The sequence below is a fragment of the Trichechus manatus genome, unplaced genomic scaffold (genome assembly GCF_000243295.1).
Source record: "Trichechus manatus latirostris isolate Lorelei unplaced genomic scaffold, TriManLat1.0 scaffold00294, whole genome shotgun sequence".
Classification (NCBI taxonomy): domain Eukaryota; kingdom Metazoa; phylum Chordata; class Mammalia; order Sirenia; family Trichechidae; genus Trichechus; species Trichechus manatus.
The window spans coordinates 285,270-309,134 of NW_004444230.1; the positions used below are offsets into that span (position 1 = coordinate 285,270).

General features: G+C 50.5%; 3 protein-coding genes across 4 annotated transcripts in view; 1 reads left to right on the top strand and 2 right to left on the bottom strand.

Annotated features, from left to right (window-relative positions):
* The window catches only part of CNTD1 (cyclin N-terminal domain containing 1), an 8,313-nt gene extending 437 nt beyond the window's left edge, over nucleotides 1-7,876 (bottom strand). Inside the window, exons 1-7 of the mRNA XM_004390336.1 lie at nucleotides 7,469-7,876; nucleotides 3,609-3,684; nucleotides 3,183-3,357; nucleotides 2,052-2,214; nucleotides 1,416-1,560; nucleotides 675-771; nucleotides 3-83 (exon numbers count right to left, since the gene is read on the bottom strand). Of these exons, the coding sequence (XP_004390393.1) occupies nucleotides 3-83; nucleotides 675-771; nucleotides 1,416-1,560; nucleotides 2,052-2,214; nucleotides 3,183-3,357; nucleotides 3,609-3,684; nucleotides 7,469-7,637 (906 nt within the window). The 5' untranslated portion in view covers nucleotides 7,638-7,876. The remainder of the gene's footprint in view (nucleotides 1-2; nucleotides 84-674; nucleotides 772-1,415; nucleotides 1,561-2,051; nucleotides 2,215-3,182; nucleotides 3,358-3,608; nucleotides 3,685-7,468) is intronic.
* A 106-nt stretch (nucleotides 7,877-7,982) lies between these two features.
* Nucleotides 7,983-9,343, top strand: LOC101352336 (cytochrome c oxidase assembly factor 3 homolog, mitochondrial). The gene is made up of 2 exons (XM_004390337.2): nucleotides 7,983-8,217; nucleotides 8,632-9,343. Exons 1-2 carry the CDS (start codon nucleotides 8,004-8,006, stop codon nucleotides 8,736-8,738), a joined length of 321 nt encoding a protein of 106 aa, XP_004390394.1. The 5' UTR covers nucleotides 7,983-8,003; the 3' UTR covers nucleotides 8,739-9,343.
* Nucleotides 9,344-9,745: 402 nt separating this feature from the next.
* On the bottom strand, nucleotides 9,746-23,837 carry WNK4 (WNK lysine deficient protein kinase 4). Of its 2 annotated transcripts, XM_004390276.2 has the most exons (19): nucleotides 23,158-23,831; nucleotides 21,561-21,733; nucleotides 20,412-20,632; nucleotides 19,973-20,130; nucleotides 19,383-19,471; nucleotides 19,087-19,303; nucleotides 17,089-17,353; nucleotides 16,733-16,854; nucleotides 16,448-16,506; nucleotides 16,237-16,354; nucleotides 15,848-15,964; nucleotides 12,759-12,896; nucleotides 12,124-12,178; nucleotides 11,399-12,009; nucleotides 11,260-11,320; nucleotides 10,742-11,150; nucleotides 10,460-10,659; nucleotides 10,193-10,290; nucleotides 9,746-10,085 (listed from the first exon to the last, which is right to left on the bottom strand). In XM_004390276.2, exons 1-19 carry the CDS (start codon nucleotides 23,767-23,769, stop codon nucleotides 10,083-10,085), a joined length of 3,726 nt encoding a protein of 1,241 aa, XP_004390333.1. In that variant the 5' UTR covers nucleotides 23,770-23,831; the 3' UTR covers nucleotides 9,746-10,082. The 2 variants fall into 2 exon arrangements, with proteins under 2 accessions (XP_004390333.1, XP_023581010.1); XM_023725242.1 differs by lacking the exon at nucleotides 19,383-19,471 and having other exon boundaries at nucleotides 23,158-23,837.
* Between the last annotated feature and the right edge of the window lie 28 nt (nucleotides 23,838-23,865).

A 23,865-nucleotide genomic window follows, 5' to 3' on the forward strand; every position in this document is an offset into this window, starting at 1 on the left:
ACGCTGTGAGTCAGGATTGCATAAGAGAACTCCGCAATGCTCCCCAGGGCAATGCCAGTGATGCTCTGCAGATGCCCCACAACCTTCACAAATAGGGACAGATTTTTTATTAAATAATCTCAACATGCTTTAGTGCGCACCCGCACACATACACACACACACATGTACACACACTTTGGATGCTGTCTGAATCCAAATGTAAATTTTTTAGTTTCTTTGAACTTTAGGGGAAGATTAAATCCAGATTCCAGTGTTTGCCAATGGCTAAATTACATTAGGATACTTTTGTCCTGATAGCGTTAGCATGGAAACATTCTGCTAGACATTTCCCTCTGCTGTGATAAGTTTTGTGAGATATGAGAGGGGTACCTGGGTCTTGACATTTTCTCTCTTTGGGAGGATACACTTATTAGACTGTAACATAACAGTGGGTCGTCATCATAAAGGGAAATGAACAAACTGAACTTGGACCCCCATTTCCAGTTTCACTTCAAAAGAGGAAAATTGGAGAAAACTTTTCAGTTCTACCTTAGTTTTTTCCCCTTCCCAAATCCTTCTCATTCATCAGGTTCTTGGCACTTCTCTTTTGTAGGTTGTCTTCTGTTTTAACTGTTGGGGAAATACTGCCTATTAAATGAATTCTGACCATGCTGGTCTTGCTCAGTGGTGCATACCTGTCTCCAACACTCATGGTTTTGGATGAAGGCACTTGCTGCAATGATTCCTACTGCCAAGAGCATGAAGTCTTCCTTCACGGAAGTAAACTTTTCCCTGAGTGATTAAAAACATATTAATTTTGGAGCTAGAATGAGATTTGATCTTCCAAATTCCAGGGTCATGGAACTTCAACTATGAATTGTTAATGCTGGTCATGTTGGATTTTTTAGACATGGAAGGAAATGCTCAAGTAATGGCTAACTAACCCCCTCCCCCATCCTCCTCCAACTCAACTGGGATTAAAACATGAGCCTCATATCTGCATGGTTTACAGGCCTTTTGTTGTTCCATCTGTCCCCCTAACAAATATAATTGTGAGACTTTTTACCAGTCTGACTTTACAGTAATCAAACACTTTTGTCCAAGTTGCAACCCTGTGACTGGCTTTTTTTTTCCTAAGTGGCTATAAAAGCAGTCCAGTAATGGTAAGTCATAAGCAGCTATAAAGGAAGAACTAGGAAAGAACAGATGTTAATTACTTGAAGTAATTTAAATTTAAAAGTAAAAGCCTTTAGGGTTTTGCTGATTGGGCTTAGTCATCTACATCCAAGTACCACACTGGAAATTAATGAACCAGGTAACCTGTGCAGGGTATCTGTGGACTGGGTGGTTTTCAAGGTTAACTCCATTCCCCAAGTTCTTGTCCACCACTTCCTGTTTCTGGACGAAGCCTACCTTATAGGAAGGAATTGCCTTACCCTTGCAGCTGACTGGGTGTGGAGTTCTCAATTGAAGCCCTCAGCAGGCTCTCATATATGGGTTCATGCAGAAGATAGACCAGGTCAAGCAGGGTCAGGCAGGTTGCATGCAGCTGTGTGGCTGGGACCAAACAGCCATTGTATCCTAGATGGAGTATGGACATGGTAAAGAGCATTAAGTGGGTCTTCTCTGATCATAACCACCGTTGTCATGTGACATACAGCTGTTAAGCTGTTCATGTACTTCCTGGTTGCTGTGTTCTACTATGTTGTGTGCTATCAAGTTGATTCCAACTCATAGTGACCCTATAGGGTAGAGAAACCTCCATCTAAGTATATGTAGAATTAAATTATATTTGTTTGTTCCCCTCTTATCCTGTGCCTCTACAAAATCAACTCTTTGATCCTGCAATAAGGGAGTTTCTCGTGATTCCAGGTAGAAGCCAGCTGCTGAAATCTCAGCCTCTTTCCCTGACAAGTGCCAGTGAACACCTTCCTCAGCCATCCAGAGATACCATCGGACTTCCTGCTATTCCTCGTTGGCAGGTTCTGCCCACTGCCACCAAGCCCCTGGGCACATTTTTTATTGCCATCTCTGGAAGATTCCAACCCATATCCCCTGACACAATAGAGCACCTAAAACCTCTAGGAGCATCTCCACATATGCCAGTGGAGTAGGCAGATTGATTTGGAAGTTCAAGGACTTCAAAACATCAAGCTCTGACTCCAGCAGTTCTTCTTTTGTGTATTGGTACCCTAGAGCCTGGAGGAAATTCAGGACTGTAGCATTGCCGATTATCTGAGCAAAGAAAAACAAAAAAGGTCATACATCTTGGCATAGTATACACAGCCCTTCATAATCCAGCCCATGCCTTCATCTCCGGTCTTTTGGTAATTCCCGCTTACACTCTGCTCATCATACAGAATAATTTGCAGTTCCCCAAACCCACCATGCTCTCCGTCTCCCAACCTCTGCATGTGTTATGTCCTATACCTGGATTTTCCATCCTTTCCTCCCACTCCTCTGTTTTCCCCTAATTCCTCTCCCTCTTCCCTTAGGATCCACCCATCCCCTGCTTCAAGAAGTCATTTTCTCTAATAACCCTTGCTTGATTCTCCAAGGTTGATGAGGTACGTGCATAGCCCTCTGTATTTACACTCTTTCTCTCTGTATCTTCTCCCATTAGATAATTAATTCATTGAGAGCACAGACAGTATTTTTACTGTTTGTAGCCATGGCATCTAATGCACCATCTGACCATAAACCAAAAAAAAAAAAAAAATCAAACCCATTGCCATTGAGTCGATTCCGACTCATCTGACCATAGAAGACAAATACCTGTTGAATGAATGATATTTTACTCTGCAGCATTGAGTAGTAGTGTGGAGACAGTATCCTTTATAAATGTAATAGTTTGGCTTTAATGCTGATAGGTATGTTGGCAGTTCAGGTACCTTATGTAAACTGTCCTTGAGTCCAAGGGGAGGAAAGGTGACCTGTATGAATGATGGCAACTGTCCAACAATTATACTTTGGGAACAGAACTTCAGGCTGTTTAATAAGTTTCTCTGTGTGACTGTGACTGTGTGTGTGTGTGTGTGTGTGTGTGTTTAGGAGGCATGCTTAGGAAGCATAATTGCACGCTGGAATTTCCACGTGAATAAAATCACCTACCCTAGCCTAGGAGTAGATCTCTCACAGCCACCTTTGGATGGGCTGGTTTCTTCCCAACACCTAGGTGCCCATGAGCAACCCCAGCTCCTTACTTTGTAGTGGAAAGAAAGTTTGCTGGCTAGCTGAACACATGACACAAGGCGCAGGATAAACTTGTTGAAAAGCTGCTCTTTCAGAGCCCTCCAATTCTGAGGCGCTATCTTTTCATTATCTCTCAGCTGGAGTGTCGCTTGTCGGCACATGTTCTCTGCCTGCTTGACCATAAACCTATAAGGAAGAGAAGGGAAGAGTAAACAGTCCACACTCACACAAAGGAAAGGGAGTTTGTGCTTTAAACTCTGCTATAGCTTATACTTTCTGATATCAGTTACTGGCTAAGAAATTTAATTTGCAAGTAAAAAAGGAGAATGCAAAACTAGGCCTCCCTTTAAGGGGCAGCTAGTACTTTCCTAAAGATTTGGATACATTAGCCATTCTGAGAGGTACCACTCACAAAGGCCGTATGCTCAGAGCTTTACCTTTCTAGGATTTCTACAGCCTGGTAGCTCACAGATTTCTCCAGACACCATTGTTCAGACAGGAGAAAAACAAACTCTGCCAAAACAGGAAAGAAGAGCCTAATTCACAAGATGCAACCAAAACCACTCTGTGAACTCTTGGCACTGTGTAAAAGCTATGGTGGGGCCAAAGGCAGAGGGTCAGGAGGTGAGAAAGATGAGACTGAAACAACCAAATCTGAGCTTAGTCCCCTTTGCTGCCAATAAGCAGATCAGAGGCACGAAAAGAAGGCTGACCGAGTGCCAAGACAAGGGCTTACCAAGCCCCCTGAGTGACCCTTGAGCCTTCCTGTGGGTCTCAGCTGATAAAAAGCTTGGCCAGTTACACGCAAACATACCCAGCTGGCCAGGTTGGCCTCTACACCATGCTGGGAGCCCCCAGGTCCAAGGGAGATTCTTGGATAGATGAAAAACCTAACCCCTATATTCGGTTTTCAATGGAATGTTGGAAGGAACAGAAAGGTCCCTCCTGGAGCTTCAATATTCTTTATGACACTGTTTGTTTAGTAACCACCCTCTGGGGAACTCCCATTGCTTTACAAACATGATTGACCTTACAGCTGGACACAATCTCTCCATCACCAGTTTGTTGGGTAAATCCGTGGTGGCTGAGCCTCTCCCCAGGAGCAAGTTTGTTGCTGTGGAGTGGCTTGTTTTGAAGAAACATCCCCCAAATCAAAGAACATAGCCCAATTTGCGGGAAAAAGAATCATTGGGAAAGTGGGAAGGGCAAGATATCTTGGCAAGATTTTAGGCCGCCTCTGTTTCTCTTTGAAAGAACAGCCCCAGATAGAATTCTGTTTAGCTTTTAATATCATTAGAGGGTAGAATACAAGGGTAAATGTCAGTTCTTAACAAAGAAAGCTCCTGCAGACCTAGGAAATTTTAGCCCTGATCAGCGAAGAATTATGTGTACAGTAGTAAAATAACCATATGTCTTCAGAAAAAATCTAACTTTCTTAGGAAAAAAAAAAAAAAGCTACAAAAAAGCCTAGCTAGCACCAAGCAATTTAACAATCTACTCAACACATATCACACATGGATACTGTTACAGAGATCACAGCTCTGCTAGCAATGCCCAGAGCAGAAGAGAATTCGTTTCAGCAGTTCAGCAGAATACCCTAGATGACATAAATTTTGTTATTAGCCAATCCTTCTATGTGCTGGAGTTCAGGCTTTATTTCTTTTTGTTCTTTATGTGTACTTGTAGTTGTTTGGTTTTGGTTTGAATTATCTGGGCTGTGTTTCTATTTTCCACTTTAATTCGCCAAGAAAATTGAGCTTGGGTTAGGTGGAATCAATGAGGGTTACAGGTTACACCTCCTCCTCATGACTAGCTCCACTTCCTCTGCTTACAAAGTTACTCAGATCTACTGTTAACTAAAAGACCTTCCCCTATACCTTCTTCAGCTTGGCTCCATCTCTCTCCTTCCTTTCACTGTTACATTTCTTGAAAACCTAGCTTATACCTGCTGCTTCCACTTCATCATTCACTCCCTAATTTTCTGCATTTTGGTGCCTACCTTTCTCAACTTGCTGAAATTATCTCAAAGGTCAGTAAATATGTCCTAATCGTTAAATAGCATGACTTTTTTGCAATCAATCCTCATTCCTGTTAATAAGCATTTGAAACTGCTGACCATCATCCTTGAAACTCTCTTCTTCCAAAGGTTTCTTGCTCCTGTTCGTATCCCTCCAAATCACTCCTTTTATTTCCTTCACCACTCCTTCCTACTCCAATTCCTTGAAAATAAAATGTTCCCCGAGGAACTGTTCTTGACCTGCTTCTCTCTGTGTCCTCTAGGAACTCATCCTCTGCCACAGTTTCAGCAATCATAGTGATGACTCCCAAACCTCTACTTCTGACCTCTCTTCTGACCTACTCTTTAAACAGCCTGCTAGAGAATTTCCTCTAGATGCTCTGCCAGCACCTTAAACTTAGTAGCTCAAAACCAAAACTGCTATCTGTCTAAACAAAAATCAAGTTTCGTACCCAAATGTCCATCAATTAGTGAATGTATCAACATTGTGGTATATCCATATAATGGAATACTACTCAGCAATGAAAATTAATAAACTTGATACATGCAATAACGTGGATTTCAAAGTAATTATGCTAAGTGAAAGAAGGAAGGCAACAAAACGGTACATAGAGTATGATTCTACTTATACAAAATCCTAGAAAATGCAAACTAATTTATAGAGACAGAAAGCAGATCGTTGGTTGCTTAGGAGAAGGGTAAGAAGGGGTGGAATTGCAAAGGGGCAAGAGGAAACTCTGGGGATGATATATATGTTCACTATCTTGATTGTGGTGATGGTTTTGTGTGTGTATACATATGTCAAGACTTATCAAATTATATACTTTAAATAAATGAAATTTACTGTATACCATTTATACCTTAAAAAAGTTAAGAGTAAAAAAAAAATCAAGTTGCCTTATGTTTTATTTTTTAAATGTGTGTGTGTTATGTTTTTGTTAATGATACCACTATACTCCCAATCTCGGCTCAACCCTTTGGTATAGTCATATTTGTCTTCTTCACTTCTTAAATTCATCCATTGTAGAACTGTAGATTTTATCTTTGAAATGTTTTTTAACACATCTTCCATTGTCATTCCTTCTGCCCTGTCGCCTAGATTACTGACACAGACTCCACTGGTCTACCTACTTCCTTTCTCTCTCTAGTTTAATTCATCCTCTACATCACGGCCAAAATAATTTTTCTTAAGCAAAGGTTACATTCATATCACTGTCTTATTCAAAAACCTTCAGTGCCTTCTTGTTTCCTTACTAAACCAAGTATAAATCCCTTACCTTGGCATTCAGAGTCCCATAGGGAATGTCCTCAAACTATTTTTCTGGTCTTAATTTCAACTACTCTTCCACACACTCTGGCCAACCTGGACGTCACTGTACCCATACCCTAAGCTTCTCTATCTCCATAGCTTTACTCATGCTAGTTCGTTTTGGTTGAAATATTGTCCCTTTCCTCCACCTTCACCAATCAAAATATCATTCCTTCCTTTTAACGTCTACCTTAAAAACACAATTCCTAGAGGACTCCATTAATTGGTTAATACGCTTGGCTGCTAACTAAAAGGTTGGAAGTTCAAGTCCACCCAGAGGTGCCTTAGAAGAAAGGCCTGGCAATCTAGTTCCAAAAAATCAGCTATCGAAAACCCTATGGAGCCAATTCTACTCTGACACATATGGGGTTACCATGAGTCGGGGTCGCCATGAGTCAGGGTCGCCATGAGTCGGAGCAGACTCCACCGCACTTGGTAACCCCACCTTATCCCATCACTTCTTTTAATCCCCATAAAAGCTCGTTTTATCTCTTACGCCACTTATCTCACCATACTTGTACCTAGTTGTTTGCTTATTTGACCTAGTATCCCCCCAAAGATTGCACATACTTTGAAAGCAAGGACTGCATTACATGTTTCTATGGGGGTGGGGGGAACAAAACCCGTTGCCTTCAGAGTCGATTCTGACTCATAACGATCCTATAGGACAGAGTAGAACTGCCCCATAGGGTTTGCAAGGAGCGACCGGTGGATTCAAACTGCCAACCTTTTGGTTAGCATCCAAACGCTTAACCACTGAGGCAGTGCCAATAATTAGTACTCTATACATGTGGAAGCAATCAAGGGTAGGGTGCTGCTGTGTCTTGTTCATTATATCCCAGCACCTGGTATACAGCAAGTACTAACAAAAATTATTTGAATTAATAAAGTAGACTAAATCTCAAGGTTGGTGCCTCAAGGCAGATGCCCCAATCCCCCGTGAACCCGGCTCCCCCGTCCTGCATCCACACCCACGATCCGAGTCTCCCTGAAGCTGCCCATTCGGCCCACAGCCTCCTGCACTGCTTGCTCATTCTGCTGGGCCAAATGGAGCAGGGCGTCTTCGATGGTCTCTGTGGCAACAGCTCCAAACTGAAAGTCACTGACGGAAACCAATCTTGGCCTCACAGGTCCATCCATTTTCAAATGGCTTTTTGGGCACCTGGACTGTTCACTGGGTCCGTAAGTCGGCCCCCTTAGCTTCTCTCCAGAGTCTTCTGCCACACCCTGGATTCTTCGTCCCCTTCCAGTGTGGTCGTCCTCGCCTCAAGTCTGAGGAAAGCTCAACTTCCCACCACAGCCTCGAGCCCTTCGGAGCCTTTTCCCGCCCCAACGGCCGCGGACCTCTCAGCCAATCACAAAGCCGCCTCTCACCACCCCTCCCGCTATGGCCAAGGCGGAGAAAGGAAACGCAGACTACAAGCCCCAGAGTCCCCTGCGGCGCCCAAGGACTACTATTCCCAGCGAGCCCCGCGACCTGGGACAGTGGAAAGACACTGCGGCAACATGGCAGCGTCCGGACCTGGTGACTCTTACGATGCTAAGAGTGGTAAGGGCCCGTTGGCTCAGCGCATCGACCCGACTCGAGAAAAACTGACTCCAGCACAGCTGCAATTCATGCAGCAGGTGCAACTCGCCCAGTGGCAGAAGACGCTGCCACAGCGGCGGACCCGGAACATCGTGACAGGCCTGGGTATCGGGGCCCTGGTGCTTGCTATTTGTATCCGATCATAGTGTAGACTCTGGGAGACCGCATGTGGGGGCAGGGAAAGGGGAGCAGAAGCATGTTGGAGGGTAGCTTGGAGGTGATAGAAAGAGCCCTAGCTGTGAAGTTCTTGTCCACTTCTAACTGAACAACGCTGGGCCAAGCGTTTAATGTTTGGGTGAGATGGGGTTAATACCGTGTGTGTGAATCAAATGAGATGGTGTTTAATTATCACTTTGCCATTTCTAAGATGCTCTTTTAATATGATTTATTAGTAATAATGGAGTTGGGTTTAGGGTTTAGGGTTCAGAAACAGCGGAGGCCAGAATCACTGATTCGGGAGAATGGGAGAGTAACAAGGGTGGGTGGAGCAAGTCTAGGAAAAGGGAATGTGCATATTCTAAGTGGTTTCCTGAGCCCACCTCCCAGATGGTTACACCTTCTACTCGGTGTCCCAGGAGCGTTTCCTGGATGAACTAGAGGACGAGGCCAAAGCTGCCCGAGCCAGAGCCCTGGAAAGAGCATCCGCCCCCTGATCCATATGGGCACTGCGGTTCTCCAACCTGCTGGAGCCCCTTCACAAGACAGATGATGCTCCATGATCCTGTAGAAAATGAAGCCTACTCACAGCACTGCTGGCCTTACTAACCTTGTACCATGATTGAGCCCCAAAAGTGGGAATTTACGCATTCGGCCATCCTGAAAGGAACATTGCCCACCTCACACACAGTGTGTGCAGTGACCAAGCCCTTCTTGTAGTTTGTTTCCTTGTTTGACGAGTGAGCAATCCTGACTTTTAAGAGCTCTGTCTTGTTTACCCCCTTCACACCTCAGTGCCATGACTGTTATGGGAGTGGGAGGTGGCAGCTCCTAGCAGTGTTGGAGCCTGAAGTGGGAATGATGGGGTCAAGTTGAGAATAATAAACTGAGTCATCTGTCCTGGAGCCAAGTGAATGTTGTGGGGCTGAGAGACTGCATGGCACTTCATGCCGGAAAGCTCCACAGGCAGTAGCTGCAGAAGTGGCATTGCCCCAGGGAGCCGTAAATGTTTAACTAGAATTACTTTTTCCATGAGATCTTTCCACCTGATTTAAGGGAGAGATCATGGCAAGTCACTGGGCTGTTTCAGAATGAACCACATCTGGGGAGGAGGAAGGTCACTCTGTGTCCTCTACTGCAGAGAACAACACACCTTTTACTTCATTTTTTCTCTCTACTGCCTTTCCACACCTAGAGAGACTGGTGGATGAAGGACAAGCAGCCTTCACTCTTTTAACTTCTACTGGGGCCTGCCTATGCAGGCCAAGGGCAGAGTCTAGAGGGGATCTTGGCTTGGTCAAGTGGATCACTGACCTTATAGTTTCCTCATGAACTGCTGGCAGGCAGCCAGAAGGCTGGGCAGCTTCCACCCTTGCCTTCCATTGTAAGAGGAGAGTCCCTTCTAAACTGCCCCCTGCCTCACCCCACAAGGCTTTGCCCCCAGCTCCTATAAGGCATGACATACACAATTCAGATTCCTGGTTTCCAGCATTTTTATTGGCGGCTGCTGAGTCTGTGAGAACACCCAGATGGCAGTAGGCCCTCCAGAAGCATATGGGCTTGGGTGAGACTGCTTAGTGGTTGACCACTGCCTGGGGAGGTAGCGGGGATAAAGGTGGTAGATGGCAGAATTGATGCCCTCTACACAGAGCTAACAGTTCCCTCGTGTCTGACTCTTCCCTAGAATGGGCCTGCACTCTTCGTGCCCCCTGGCCTTCCACCCCCTCACTGCTGGGGTCTTCCTTGCTGAGTTGTGTCAGTCAGAAAAGCAGCAGGTTCTGTGAGCACGAGCTCCATGGTGAGCCCTGGTGTCGGGGACACACTTGGCTTCCATTCTGAATTCACTGGAGGGAAAAGAAAAAGCGCTGAAGAAACCTCCAGGGTGGGATGAGGGTGAAGCTGCAGCCAGTTACCATTCCCTGGGCTCTCCCTCCTTTGAGCCCACCCTCACCATCCTGCCGACATCCCCGGCGAATGTCACCCCCTTGCTTGCCCGCTGCTCCTGGGAGCCGGTGCTGCTGCCACTCAAGGAGTTCCTTCGCATGATGCCTGGGAGCAGGACGGGGGAGGGAGAGCGCTACATGAAGAAAGGGGCCGCGGAGAGAGGAGGGCTAGTTCCCCCAAACCAAGGGGCAGACCCCCAGGGCCTGGAAGAAAGCCAGCTTGGTAGGGAGGGGCTCTCAGGGGAAAGATGAGAGCTGAGCCACTGCAGTCTCACCAGGGCCTGGGGGTTCGGAGCGCTGCAGGCTGTTGCGACGGGAGGTAGGGAAGCTGCCCTTGGAGAGGCGCCGCTGGCGGCTGGACAGCATGGCGGCTGGGGCCACGATGCCCGGCGGGGGCTGCTTCCCAAGCCGACTGTACAAGTCCTCAATTTCCTTTTTCTGCAGCATCTGTAGAGCCTCCACCTCTGACAAGTGCCTGAGGATGGTCAGGAGCATGAGAAGGGCAGCATACATCTTGCTCTGTAGTCTGCCTCTTGCTCCAGCCTCCCCAGACTCACTTTTGCCGAAGACTCTGTAGCTCAGCCCAGAACTCCTCATCCTCCCCACTGCTCTCAGAGTCCTCACTGCTCAGACACAGGCTGCTGTAGGAGTAGTTCATCCATACGGGGCTGGGATGGCTCAGGGGCGGGGGGCTGCCCCCTCCTCGGGGCTCCTTCCCATCACCCCCTTCCTCCTCAGCTCCAACCCCTAGGCCCTCAGTGGCACGGTCGCTCTCGGCCAGAGCCTCCCTGGTCTCTGGCCTGCCTCCAGCACTGTCCTCTGTGTCTGAGCTCTCCGAGGCCAGCTGAGGGGTTGGAGGCTTCAGAGAACCAGAGAGAGCTGGGGATGACGGTGGCAGGGGAAGAGGCTCAGCTGGCTCCTTGGATGAAGTCACTTGGAAACGTCCAACAAGCTGAGGCTTTCCCTCTGTAGAGAGACAGAGACAGGATGAGGCATGGAGGGAGAGAATCAGTGGCAGGATATAAACTGGGGTGGGGATGATGGCCAGCAGAAGGTCAGTGGTCAGGAGCCTCACCTTCAGAGATGGGTGCCAGTCTGGCTTCACCCAGGAATGGCTGAGCAGGATTTGGGGGGGCCTATAAAGTATGGGTCAATGAGGAGGGAAATGTCCAGAATGGAGCCTCCCTAATCATCCCTCTTAGTTCTTAACTCACCTCACTCTCCATCTCAGCTGTGAGGGGCGAAGGGCTCTCCTGGCCACAAGGAGCAAGGGAAGGGGGAGAGGGCAGGCTGGGGAGGGTGCCAGGAGGGGCTGAAGGAGACTGGGAAAGGAGACCAGGTGAGGGGGACAGCAGGGACTGGGCCACAGTCATCACAGCCAGTGAGAAGGCACTAGCCAGAGAGAGGAGAGGGGCTGCTGTGGTGGATGGAAGAGGGGGAGAGGAGGGTCTTGGCGGAAAGGAAGAGGGGTTATGAGTGACCTGGGAACAAATGGGAGAGAATGTGGGTGGAGAACTGGGGAGAAGAGAGCTCTGGGGAAACTGAGAGGATGGGATTGGAAACTGGGATGCACTGGGGGAGAGTGGAAGTGGAGAGCTGGGGGCGTGTGGAGGGGGATGTGAGGAAGCGTGGGAGGAAATAAGGGGGAGTGAGGAGGGGCTGGGAGGACATGGGGGAGAAGTGATAGGGAAGATGGGACCTGGGAAAAGGGGAGTTCCAGGGGAAAATGAGTTTCCAGGAGACAAGGGGGTTCCAGGAGAAGAAGGGGAGGTGGAGAAGACTGCCCAGCTCCTCTGCTCCAGGGACGTACTGCTCTGGGGGTCTGCTGGAGAGGAAGGCACGTTGAAATTCCAGATCCCCATTCCTTACGCCCTTCCCAGGCAAACCCAGGAGAAAACCCCAAGGAGTGGAGTGAGCAGGAGCAGAACTCAGTACATACCACTAGAAGGGTCTGGGAGGGGGCCCGGGAGGGCATGCGGTGGTGCTGGCTCCTCCTGAGGGAGAGAAAGGGCCTACAGTCACAGTGGGGAAGAGCAAGTCTTGGATGGGAGGTTTGTGGCTGTGGTTCTTAAGCTAGAACCCATGAATCCCTCGGAGCCCATGGAGGAGTTTCAGGGCATTCATACATGTATGTGCTGAAATATTTAGAGGTTAAGGGGCATGGTGTCTGCAGCTTACTCTCAAATGGTTCAGAAAAAAATAATATGTATACATACACAGAAGAGAGAAGGAATGTTAAGGCTACTGTGGCAAAATATTAACAATTGGTGAATCTGGGCAAAACGTATCTAGGAATTCTTTGTACAATTTTTGCAACTTATCTGTAAATCTGAGATTATTTCCAAATAAAGAGTTAAAAGAAAAGCATGTATTGAACACATTTTTCTAGAACAAAAGTCCGTAGCTATCATCAGATTCTCATATGGGATCCATGACCCAAAAAAGCTTAAAAACTGCAGTTTTAGAATCCCAGAGATGAAGAGGAGCTAGATCCAAGGGTGCTGTGGAGGCCAGAGAGTAGGTAACTCTGGAGCAGAGAGTCCATTACCCCTGGAGGTGCCCAGAGGGTCTGACCTGGGAGCCCAGGGTGTCCTCAACAGCCTCCACAGGGCCAGTATCTCTCCTCAACAGGGTCTCTACTCGCTGGATAATCTCCTGAATGCGGTTCAGGAATCCATCTCGCTCCGAGGGTAGAATGAACTCGTTATACACCTGGCAAAGGTAAGTAAGATGGGAGGGAGGGCTCAGTTACCCTGCTCAGCTCTCCCCCGACCTTTAAAAACCAACCCTTCACACCACTGCTTCTGTCAACCACCAGCCTAAAACAAAGTAAGTACCTACTGTGTGCCAGGCACTGTGTGATGTAAAGAGAAATACAGCTTAGAGGAAAGGAGCTAATGTTCATAGGAAGCATGTATGTACCAGACACTTTACATATATTATCACATGTAGCACAACGACAACCTTCTGGGGCTGGTATTAAAATCCCCATTTTAGACTAAGATAATAATTACTCCAGGTGGTTAAATTCAACCTGCCCAAGATCACAGGATTTGAACTCAGGTCTCTAAGTCTGTCTAAAGCCAACCTGAGTTCTTTCCATTACACTGCTGTTGCCACACATGCTTTTGGACACAATTCCTGCTTACAAAGTATACAACCCAGGCCCACATGCACACACAGTCCACAAAGTTAAGTAAAAACAAGACAGTAAATACCAAATGTCGCATTCAATTCCACAAACACTTATTGAGCACCTGCTATGTGCCAGGCATTGTGCTACATACCGTGGAGAATACAGAAAAGCATGAAACAAGGTCCTAGCCGTCAGGAAGCCCCAAATCTAGTGGAAGAGACAAGTAGATACTAACATACTGCAAGTCAGTCCATGATAGGTAAGGCATTTATGAAGTATAGATTAAAATGCTATTCCAAAGAGGAAGCAAGTCATAGCACCTTGGGGAAATGGGGGAAGCTGAGACAGCTTTCCAAAGGAAGTCCTTGGAGCTGGGTTTTGAAGGATGACTAAGAAAAGCAACCCTTTATTGAGGACATACCATGTGTGAACTCTTTTCATAAATTATCTGTTTTGGTCCTCAGATCATCTTGCAAAATAAATATTATCACCTGCATTTTACTGGCGAGCAACTGTGATTCAGAGGGATTAAGAAACTTGCCCAAGTTCACTGAGTTAGTAAGTAACAGAGCTGGAATTTGAACTCAGATCTTATGTAAAAGCCCACCTTTTCCTCTGTTTCACACTGTTCATCAGGAAGAGAAGGGCAGTCTAGGCAGAGAGAAGAGCATGAGAAATAGCTTTGAGATGTGAAAGGGCATGGCACATTCGGGAAATAGTGAGGACTCAAGTATAGCTGAGAGTGCTGTGAATTTCAAAGGCCACACTCAGGAATGTGGACCTTTCTCATAATCACGGTAGCCACTAAAGACTTTGGGGCAAAAAGCTGCAAGATAAGATCTAAGTCTCAGAAGAACTCTGCTGCAGAGGACTAGAGGGTGGATGGGTGAGGGGAGAGAAGAGAGCAATGGACCCTGGGTTCAGGGGTGGGGTCATTTGGGCTGTGTGAGATCTGAGGGGTCTTGAAAGCTCAGTAGAGAAGGCTCTTAGAGTGAGAGACCCCTGAGCAGATGGAGGCAGAGACGTAAAGGCACACAGCCTCTTTGGAGGACCAGTCAGAAACCAGTACAGCTGGAGGGAAACTCTGGAAGGATCACGTGGACTGGTGGAAGGTCATAAGCCTTATGTGCCAGGTGATATTTTGTCTTTGCCTTGCATACAAGGTGAACGGCATGATGCGGGAGATGCTCAGAGAGTTCTGAAGACTGACATCTTTCCCATTCCCTTCCCTCCTTTACTCTAGAGGCTGCCATCCACCACCCCCACTCCACTGAAACTACTCTCACACAAAAACCTTCTAACAAAAGCCAGTGTGGTCTTGCCCCAGGCTTTACCCTGTGTCCCCTCCTTGAAACTTTCTCCTCACTCAGTTTTTACTAACATCTTTCAGGGCTCCTCCTACATCTCTGGCTCCATCTGTGTCCTTCAATGATCTACTCCCACCCCTCCCCTTCCCACTCTGACACAGAGGGTATCCACTAGATGCGCTCTCAGGCCCTCTATCTTCTGGCTTTGCAGGCCCAATCTGTGTGCTGACAACTCTTAATCTACCTCTCAGCCATGCCTGACCCGTCTCCCACTCCCAGGGAGGATTTTATCTTGGCTGTCTCTCATTACTCAAGCTCATTATGACCCCTAAACAAACCTACTTTCATTTCCAACTTTCTCTATCCTTTGGTGGCCTACTCCCATTAGTCCAGTTCCCCAAGCTGTAAGTTGCCCTTGACATCCCCTCTCCCTCACTCCCCATCATATCAACTCAGCAAATATTTATTGAGCATCTACTATGTGCACTGTACTGTGTCAATAGATCGTTGGATTACAAAGTATTTTCCTCATATTCACTCCTTCTCTTCCTCCTACCATAGTCTATTATCTCTTTGGACCACATCTGGTTTTTGGAGTCTACCTCCCAGCTGGATTCCCTACCCCCAACTCCTCCCACATCACATGGCAGAATGGTCTTCTTAAAATATATTCTTACCATGTTACACTCTGCCTGACTCTCAAGACCTTCTATATTCTGGGCCCACTCTACCTGCCCAGCCTTGTTTCCCATGATCCTCCTATAGGAATACTTGCTTCCAATGACATTGGTCTCCTCATGAAACCCCTGAGCCCTATATTCTAAGTCATTCCCTACTTCGCATGCCTTTGTTTATGCTGTGCCTCCAGGAAGATATGCTGTCTCCACTGCCTTTCTTATCCATCTGTCCCACTTCTTTGTCCTGCTGCCCCCAGCCCATCCTTTTCTTAGAGACACAGTACTGCATGTTTAGCATGCACTTCACATGTAGCACTTGTGTATACCCTGTCTGTGTTAGTCTCAGATTGCCAGCTGGGGAGCCAAACCTTCCCAGATAAACAGAAATCTCCCCAAGAAGAAGGGCAGGGGCTTCTTCAGTATCACTGTTCTGACAGCCAGCCAGTGCTTCAAAAACCCTACTGTCTGGCTTGGGGGGTTTCAACACCAGGGGACATCAACATGGGACTCTTGTTCGAGACACAAACACTCTGTCCCCCTCACCATGGCAGCTGCGATCTCCTCTGGGCTGTCCCCATCCAGATCAAATCGGAAGGTCACCATCTTGCTGTTGTGTGTCTGTAACTGGCACTCAACCACTCTGTCATTCTGGTCTGAGACCTTCAGATTCAAAGTCAGCAGAGGGGAGGAGGTCAAGTCCTCGCCCTTGCCTCATGTCCCCACCCCACTCCAGCCAAATGACAGTGTTCAGATTGGGATTGGAGAGAAGCGGACTCCATCCCCAAATTCTGGTATTAGAAACTAGATGGCTGGCTCTTGGGTACCCATAGCACACACTGCTCTTTCCCTTTTCCAGCTGACCTCCCCTCCCCCCTGGCAATTCCCTCCTGGACCTTCTAGGCTCTTCCTCATCTCCTGTACTCTTTCCTTACATTAGTGACCCGCAGCCGGGATCGGGGCCTGCGCCGGAGATTTCTCCCTATAGGTCTCCTCATTCGTCCCATCTCTTCTCCCATGTCACTAAGGCCTGATGCTGCATCGGAGGCATAGCTGGAAAAGAGAAATGAGAGAGGGGTAGTGTCCAAGAGAACACTGGGTCCTGAGAGCACCGTCTCTAGTTCCCCAACTCACACCAGAACTTACCTGTCCCCAGGGGCAAAATCACTGCCAGGGCTAGAACGTGGAATGGATAGAGCAAAAGCCTGAAACAGGATAAGGGTTCATGAAGTCAGGGGAAGATAACTGTTGGGATCTAGGGAGATGGTGTCAAGGATGCTGGGTACTAGGGAGATGGAATTGGGGAAGATGAGGACAAGAGTGGTGGATTTTCAGGGATATGGGGCCAGATCATGAGGTTGGGTTTTATAAGGAGGGAGAAAGGTCATAGACTTGGAACGGCTGGGAACCCCCCATGTGACCCCCTCTCACCGAGGGCAGGCAGAGATGGGACTCAGCGGGGCTGGATGGCACCCCCCTAGGGGGCTGAAGGGCAGGGTCTGAGGCATCCAGGAAGCCAGAGGAGCTGAGGTAGCCATCAGTCTCGCAATCCGCTGGTTGGGGAAGGAAGGGATCAAAAATGGGAAATAAAGGGAAGTGGTGGCGCAGGAGGGGGCTTGCCTGAGCCAGGAGGGGCCTAGAGCTGTGGAAAGGTTCTTTCCCAGAGGGAACTTCATGGTTAGGGGTGGAAGGCAGGGTAAGTGTCACTGCTGCTGGGGTGAACTTCTGGGTGGAGGGTAGAGGTCAAGGGTTCTAGGACCCAGGTACCAAGGTCACGGATGACTTACAGGTGGTAGATGAGTAGCTGGCATGGCGGAGGAGGAAGGGCTGGTGCTGGTCTGCCTCAGGCTCCTCAGGTTCAGGGGGAAAGGCACTGGGGGGGCCAGGAACCATGGGGACAGTTGCTGGTGGGGGTCCTGGTGGGGGTGGGAGGGCCTCCAACTCTCGAGCTTTGCGAAGCTTCTCACGCTTCCGCTGTATGGCAGCAACCCGCTCACGCACTGCACGGGCCACTGGTTGGTAATCAGCTTCACAGACTAAGCCCAGAGCCACCTGGAGTTGGGGGGAGGGGTTTGAGGAGCACAAGTCGGGAACCCCCTCAAAGATCCATCAGGATACCTCCTTGGGGTCTCCAGGGTAGAAGGGAACCAATATTTATTGATAGTCCACTGTGTCCATTAACTGGCAATTCTTTACATTATCATTATTGTTAAACTCTCCCAATAACCTTCTGAGACAAGTCTTATCAGCACCATTTCTGAGATAAGTTAATAAAGCAAGTGACCTGTTCATGGTTATACAGTAAGTCAGTGGTTCTCAATAGGGTGAGGGGAAGGGAGGGATATTTTGCCCCCTAAGAGACTTCAGAAATACCTGGAGACATTTTTAGTTGTCATAACGAGGTGGAGGGTGCTAATGACATCTAGTGATTAGAGGCTAGGGGTGCTGCTCGACATCCAACAATGCACAGGACAGTCCCCCGGAATTTACCAAAAATTACCCCACCCAAAATGTCAATAGTGCCAAGGTTGAGAATCCCTGCAGAATTGATCTCAGGTCTGGTTTGATCTGGGCTATGGAGACCTGTTCTTATGCCAAATTTCAAACACGTACTCAGGTTGATCCACCATAGATGATCCCCACCGTTTCAACTGCCATTTTTCTATGAAGAATCCTATACTCCTTCTCCTACTTCCTCAAGCCTTCCTAAACCAGCCCCCAAGCCTCTGCCCCCCATCTTCTACCTCCCATGAATGCCTCTCCTGGTCTACCATCTTCCATTCATCCCCTCCTTATTGATTTCAATAACAAGATTTACTAGTTGTGTAAAGGAGGTGGGGCAGGGTGATCTGACTTGAAATCAGAATGACTTGAGTTTAAATCCAGCCCTGCCACTTACTTGCTGTGGGACCCTGGACAAGACAGTCAACCTCTCTGAGTTTCGTTTCTTCATCAATAAATTGGGATAAAATTACCCTCCATGCCGACTGGTAACAATAATCAAATGTTTGCGAAAGTGCTTTAAGCCATGTACTGATGAGGGCCATTAATGAGCTCCTACCATGTGCCAAGCACTGCCAGAGATAAATTAGAAAACAAAAAACAGTCTCTGCCCTCAAGGAATTTAAGGTCTAGTAGAGGAGACAAGACATGGTGGTAGGGACAGATGATGGCGGATGCTGTAATGGAAGACCTGCTGCAGTGGGAAGAAGCATCTAATGTTGACTGTAGAGAAACCCAAATCCGTTTCTGTGGAGTGGATTCCGACTCATAGCAACCTTATAGGGCAGAGCAGAACAGCCCCATATGGATTCCAAGGAGCAGCTGGTGGATTCCAGCTGCCGACCTTTTGGTTAGTTAGCAGCCGAGCACTTAACCACTGGACCACCAGGGCTCCTCTAGAGGGGAAGGCTTCCTGAAATTGGTAATTCTGAGCATGGAAAAGGAAAGAGAAAAACAAGAGAGAAAAAGGTGAAAGAGAGAAGAAAAAAAAAATGTATAGGAGGGAAGGGTATTCCAGAAAAACGGATCAGAAAGAGCAAAAGCAGGGAGGTTGGAGGGCCCAGACCTTGTTCTGGAAAAGGAAATCTTCAACGTGTTGGGAACACTGGGTACGTGTGCGGGGTGTGTTAAGGCGGGAGGGGCAGGGAGACACCTGCAGCAGATGCCGAGGGAGGTGGGTTGCGCCCCTTTCCCACCACGGTGTCTCACTGGCCCCTCCCGTAGGGGCCCACGTGCCCCGCCCCTCACACACCCAGCCCCAGCACGGTCCGCCCTCCTCTCACCATCTCCTGTGCCACCTCCTCGGCCGCGTCCCGGCCCAGCTGGAACAGGAACTCAATGGCCTGGTTGTCCCGCGGCCGACCCCCGCGCCGCGCATCCTCCATGCGCAGCCAGAGCTTGAGGCCCTGCTTCTCGCCATCGTCCTCCTCCGCCAGCTCCACGTGCACGCCACGCTCCTCGCGGAAGAAAGCGTGGGCCAGAAGGTCCTGGATGGTGAACCTGAGGGCCGAGCCGCTTGAGCCGACCTCCTGCGGCGGCCTGCGCCAGGGCCCCGCCCCGCCCCGCCCTTCCACCCCACCTCTGGTTCTTATCCGTGCGGATGCAACCTTCAATGATCTCCTTCACCTCCGGCATCTTCACCTTGTAGAAGCTGTTCGGCTTTGTGCCCTGAGGGAGTGGGCTGCATGAAGCCTGTGGCCCTATGCGCCCCACTTCACTGATAGACAACCTCCACCCCCCTGAGGCAGCAGCGCCTGCAGTGGCAAAAGCTCGGCGACTGCTACTGGGAGATTGGATATCAAATCCCAATCCCCCCACGTATTGGCAGTGTGTCCTTGAATGAGGCTTCCGCTGAGCCTGTTTTCTCATTTACCAAACACAAGGCACACTTGCCCTGCTCACTTCGCGGGGCAGCTAGAAAGATCTGATGAGAAACTGGCTGTGAAAAACCGTTTGTAAACTCTAGGAAGCGCTACACATATGATTCTAAATAGCTTGTGCTGGAAGGGGGCGTGTGTGCATCTAATACCCTTCAGTGTTAAGCAGGGCATCTTTGGGTCTAGCCTGTTTTCATTAAGGGGAAAGGCATTTCATTAAGGGGAAGGGCTGGTGGGGCAGGACAGTGGAAGGGGGATCTGAAATTCCCTCTCCTCCCCCATCTCCTCTCACCGAAGTGACCTTGCGGTAGATTTGCGCGGCGTTCTGGCACTCGGAGTACGGGTACTCCGAGGTAGCCATCTCCAGCATACACATGCCGAATGCGTACACGTCCACGGCCTCATCGTACTTTTCCTCATACATCTCGGGGGCCATGAACTCCGGGGTGCCTGCAGGGTGCACAGCAGGGATCAGGCTGCAGAACCTCCCTTCTGGTCTGTCCCTCCTCTTAGGCACATCTTGGGACTAAGTAGCCCGGGACACAAGCGACCCACCCTCCCCTACAATGTGTGTATGGGCGGGGGTGGGGTGGGAGTGCTACAGCTCTCTCCCGCTTCCTCGTGGTCTCCTAGCTCCTTGGATCTCGAAGGACTCTGCGACGGTGGGGTCCCCAGGCTCTCCTCTGGCGTGGGGGAGGTAGGAATGGCGAGAACCCTCCTAGAGGACGCACCGATGACGCTCTTGGCAAAGGAGGCACGCTTGAGCGTAGCCAGGCCCAGGTCCCCAATCTTGACCGAGCCCGAGGGGCCAGTGATAAAGACATTGTCGCACTTGAGATCCCGGTGCAAGATGGGGGGAACCCGGGAGTGTAGGAAATGAAGCCCCCGCAGGATCTGACGGCTCCAGCGCTGAAGGACTCGTGGCTTCATCTCGCGGAACCGCCTCAGGTACCTGGGGGAGGGCGCATAGGCAGGGTCTTGGCAGGGACATGTACCCGGGGGAGGGGCCCTCACTGGCACCTCGCCCTTGCCCCACCCGCGCCGCAGCGTCTTCCTCGAGTTTTCTCCTAGCCTAGGTTCGCGCCAGGCCGCAGGAAGAAACTGAGTCAGGAGTGTGGGATAGGTAGACACTAGGCCACCAAATCGGCAGGGAGGTAAGTTCGCAGAAAGGGCCGCTGCCAAGGTGCTGCGCAGCCCGGGAGGGATGACTAAGTGTCCCGAGCGCGGGGGAGCCCTTCACAGAGGAAATAACTTTTGTGTTGCGTCTTGAAGGATGAGTAGGAGTTCAAGGGTGAAAGGGGGAAGGGATGGAGACTTTCCAGGCAGACGAGACACTATATTCAAATGCACGGGGACAGCCAGTGACTGGGTAGGGTGGGAGGATGTGCTGGGAATTCGGTTTGTCTGGAACTTAGGCTGAAAATGAGCAGGTTAGTGAGCGTGGACTTTATCCCCAGAGCCGTGGGAAGGGCCTTCAACAGGTTTTAAAGAGCGTAGTGAGGAGGTCAGATTTGGGATTGAGAAAGATGTCCCAGGCTTCCAGAAGATAGGATGGCTTGGAGGAGGCAGAGCAGGGACAGGTCCTTTAGGGGGCTGCTGCAGGGCTCCAGGCTAGCTAGGTAGGAGCTGTTAAGGAGACAGACAGTGGGGGTAGGGGGATGCACAGTGTGGAGGGAAAGGAGTAGTCTGGGGAGAAGCCCAAGTTTTCGGTGGAGTGCAGAAAGGAAGTTACCCTTCACTGAGGCATGGGCACAGGAGGGGTAGGTGGAGGATGGTGAGCCCAGTTTGGACCTGGATGTGCAGAATTTGAGGAATCTGCCAAAAATTAGGAAGCAGTGGGGACACTTTCCAGCCCTCCCCCTGCCAGGCGCAGAGCTCACGTCTTGAGCGTGCCAGAGGTCATAAGTTCGGTGACCAGCACGATGCAAACCTGGCCCCTCAGCACCGACTTCCACGAGTCATAGAAGCGAACGATGTTGGGGTGCTGTAGCCCCTTGAGCATCTCCACCTCCTCCGAGAAACGCTGACGCTCGGCCCGAGACAGTTTCCGAGTCTGTGGGATGTGGGAGGGGGTCACCTCAGGCCCAGAACCCCCAGGGAGAGAAGATGAGGGCACATGGGGCAGGGCTGGGAGAGAGGTGAGGATTGAAGCAGATGCTTCCGGATCGGTGGGATCGCTAGCCCAGCGGGTACAGACACCGAACTCTGGTTCAGCCCTCTCTGGCGGCTACAAGGACACGCCCACTCTGGACCCCCGCTGGACAGAAGCACCTTTATGCAGCCCAGTCCCGGAGTCCGGAGCTCAATAGCTCCTTTGTGGCCGCCCGAGCGGCCGTGGGGCGGGAGGGGGCGCCCGGGGGCTGGCAACGGGCGGGCAGCAAGCCGGCAGCCGGTGGGCAGGAGGCAGGCAGGGAGTTGGGGCCTGGAAGGGGGTTGGCCCCAGAACTTGGGAACTGCTAGATCCAGACAGGAGGTGGGAGGGCTGCGGTGGGAGGCATAGAGCAAGAGAGAAAGGATCAAGGACCAGGTGCCAGGAGACTGCTCCCCACACCCAATGGCTGTCCCGCCCCATCTCATCCCCTCCCCCCGCAACACACAGTTTGGCTGCTTCTCCTGGCTGGGCCTGGAGCCTGGGGCGTGGCACTGGCAGGCACAAGGGGAGAGCACCCTGCCAGGGCAGGAGGGGAGGGACCCTTCCCCTGACTCCATCCCCCAATCCTAAGCAGGGCCCAGAATTGACTGGATTCTTCCCACCCATAGGCTGAGTGATAGCCCTGGGAGGAAGGTTCTGCAGATCAACATTTCCCCGAAAGCCCATGAGACTCAGCACCTTTGGGTCTGGGAAAGGAGAGCCCAGGTAGGCAGTGGGATGAGGGGCAGGACTGGACTCAGGCCAGGGCTGGGGCTCCTTGTCCCTCCCCACCCCAAGTCTGACTGCCCTAGAAGAGGTCTGAGAGGGACTCATCTTGCCACAATTCCCCTAAATCTTCAAGAGGTGGACAGGACCCTGCCCCAACTCCTGGCCAACCTCCCCCCAGTCTCCTGATTTGCAAAGATCTGGGGGAGTGAGCAGAAGGACCAGGGTCACACTGAGGGTCTCAGGACTTAGGGGAAAGGGGGAGGAAGAGATAGTGGGTCTGGCTGCAAGAAATTGGTGGGGTCAGGCTCCCAGATCTGAACTGGCTCTCCCACTCAATTTCCCGTCCTTTTTTCCCACCTCTCAGGCTTGCGCATGGAGACTTTAAAGTCGGAACGTCCATGCCCATGGGGGAGCCACCGCACACACCTGCCTCAGTTTCTCCTTCGGCAGCCCAGAGTCAGTCAGGTTCATGGATCATCAAAGCAAGGGGAGCAGGGATGTCTGGACATTTGACTGGATAAATATATCCCTCCCTTGCTACTGTTCCCGGGGTCTCCCATCCCAAGACACGCAAAGGATCCCATCCCGAGGTGCACGGAGGGGGCACCCAGCCGCACCTGCAGCTCACACCAGGCCACTTCCACCGTGGTGTCCGTGTCCAGCCCTCGATACACCGTCTTGAAAGAACCACGTCCAATCTCAATGTCAAACTTGAGGTATCGGCCGTCTGGGGACGTCGCCACAGCCTGTGTCTCCGTGTCCTCCTCCTCCAGCTCCCGCCGCCGCTCTCGGGCTGCGGCTTCGGGGATCCTCGGCGACTCTGCAGACCCCGGGACTCCTGAGGCGCCCGCGAGTTCGGAATGCGCAGAGTCTGCTGGCTTCACCGGGGCTCCCCCGGTCCACGTGCCCTCGGGGGGCTCTTCGGAGCTCGGTGGTGGGCTCCTTACGGGGCAGGGACCATCGGAGTCCGGAGGATTTGGGGGCTCCGGAAAGGATGAGGCTGGCTGAGACCAAGAGCTCAGTAGCCCCAAGTCGACCGAGCTGCGGCGGCTGAGGCGGGAAGAACGCGGCCGGGGCTCAGCTTTCCCGGAGAAGCGGCGCGCCCGGCGAGGAGGGGGGCCCAGGCGGGGCGGCCCCACAGCGGCGAGAGGCGGCGGGGGCCGCAGGGCCAGGTCGGCCTCGGTCTGGGACATGGGGACTGCGGTCTCCGGGGTCGACGGGGCCAGCATGGGGAAGGGCCGGGCGCTGCAGGGCGGCAAGCCGGGTGGCTGGCGAAGAGGCGGCCTGACAGGAGGACTGGCTGGGTGCGGAGCGCTAGGGCTGAG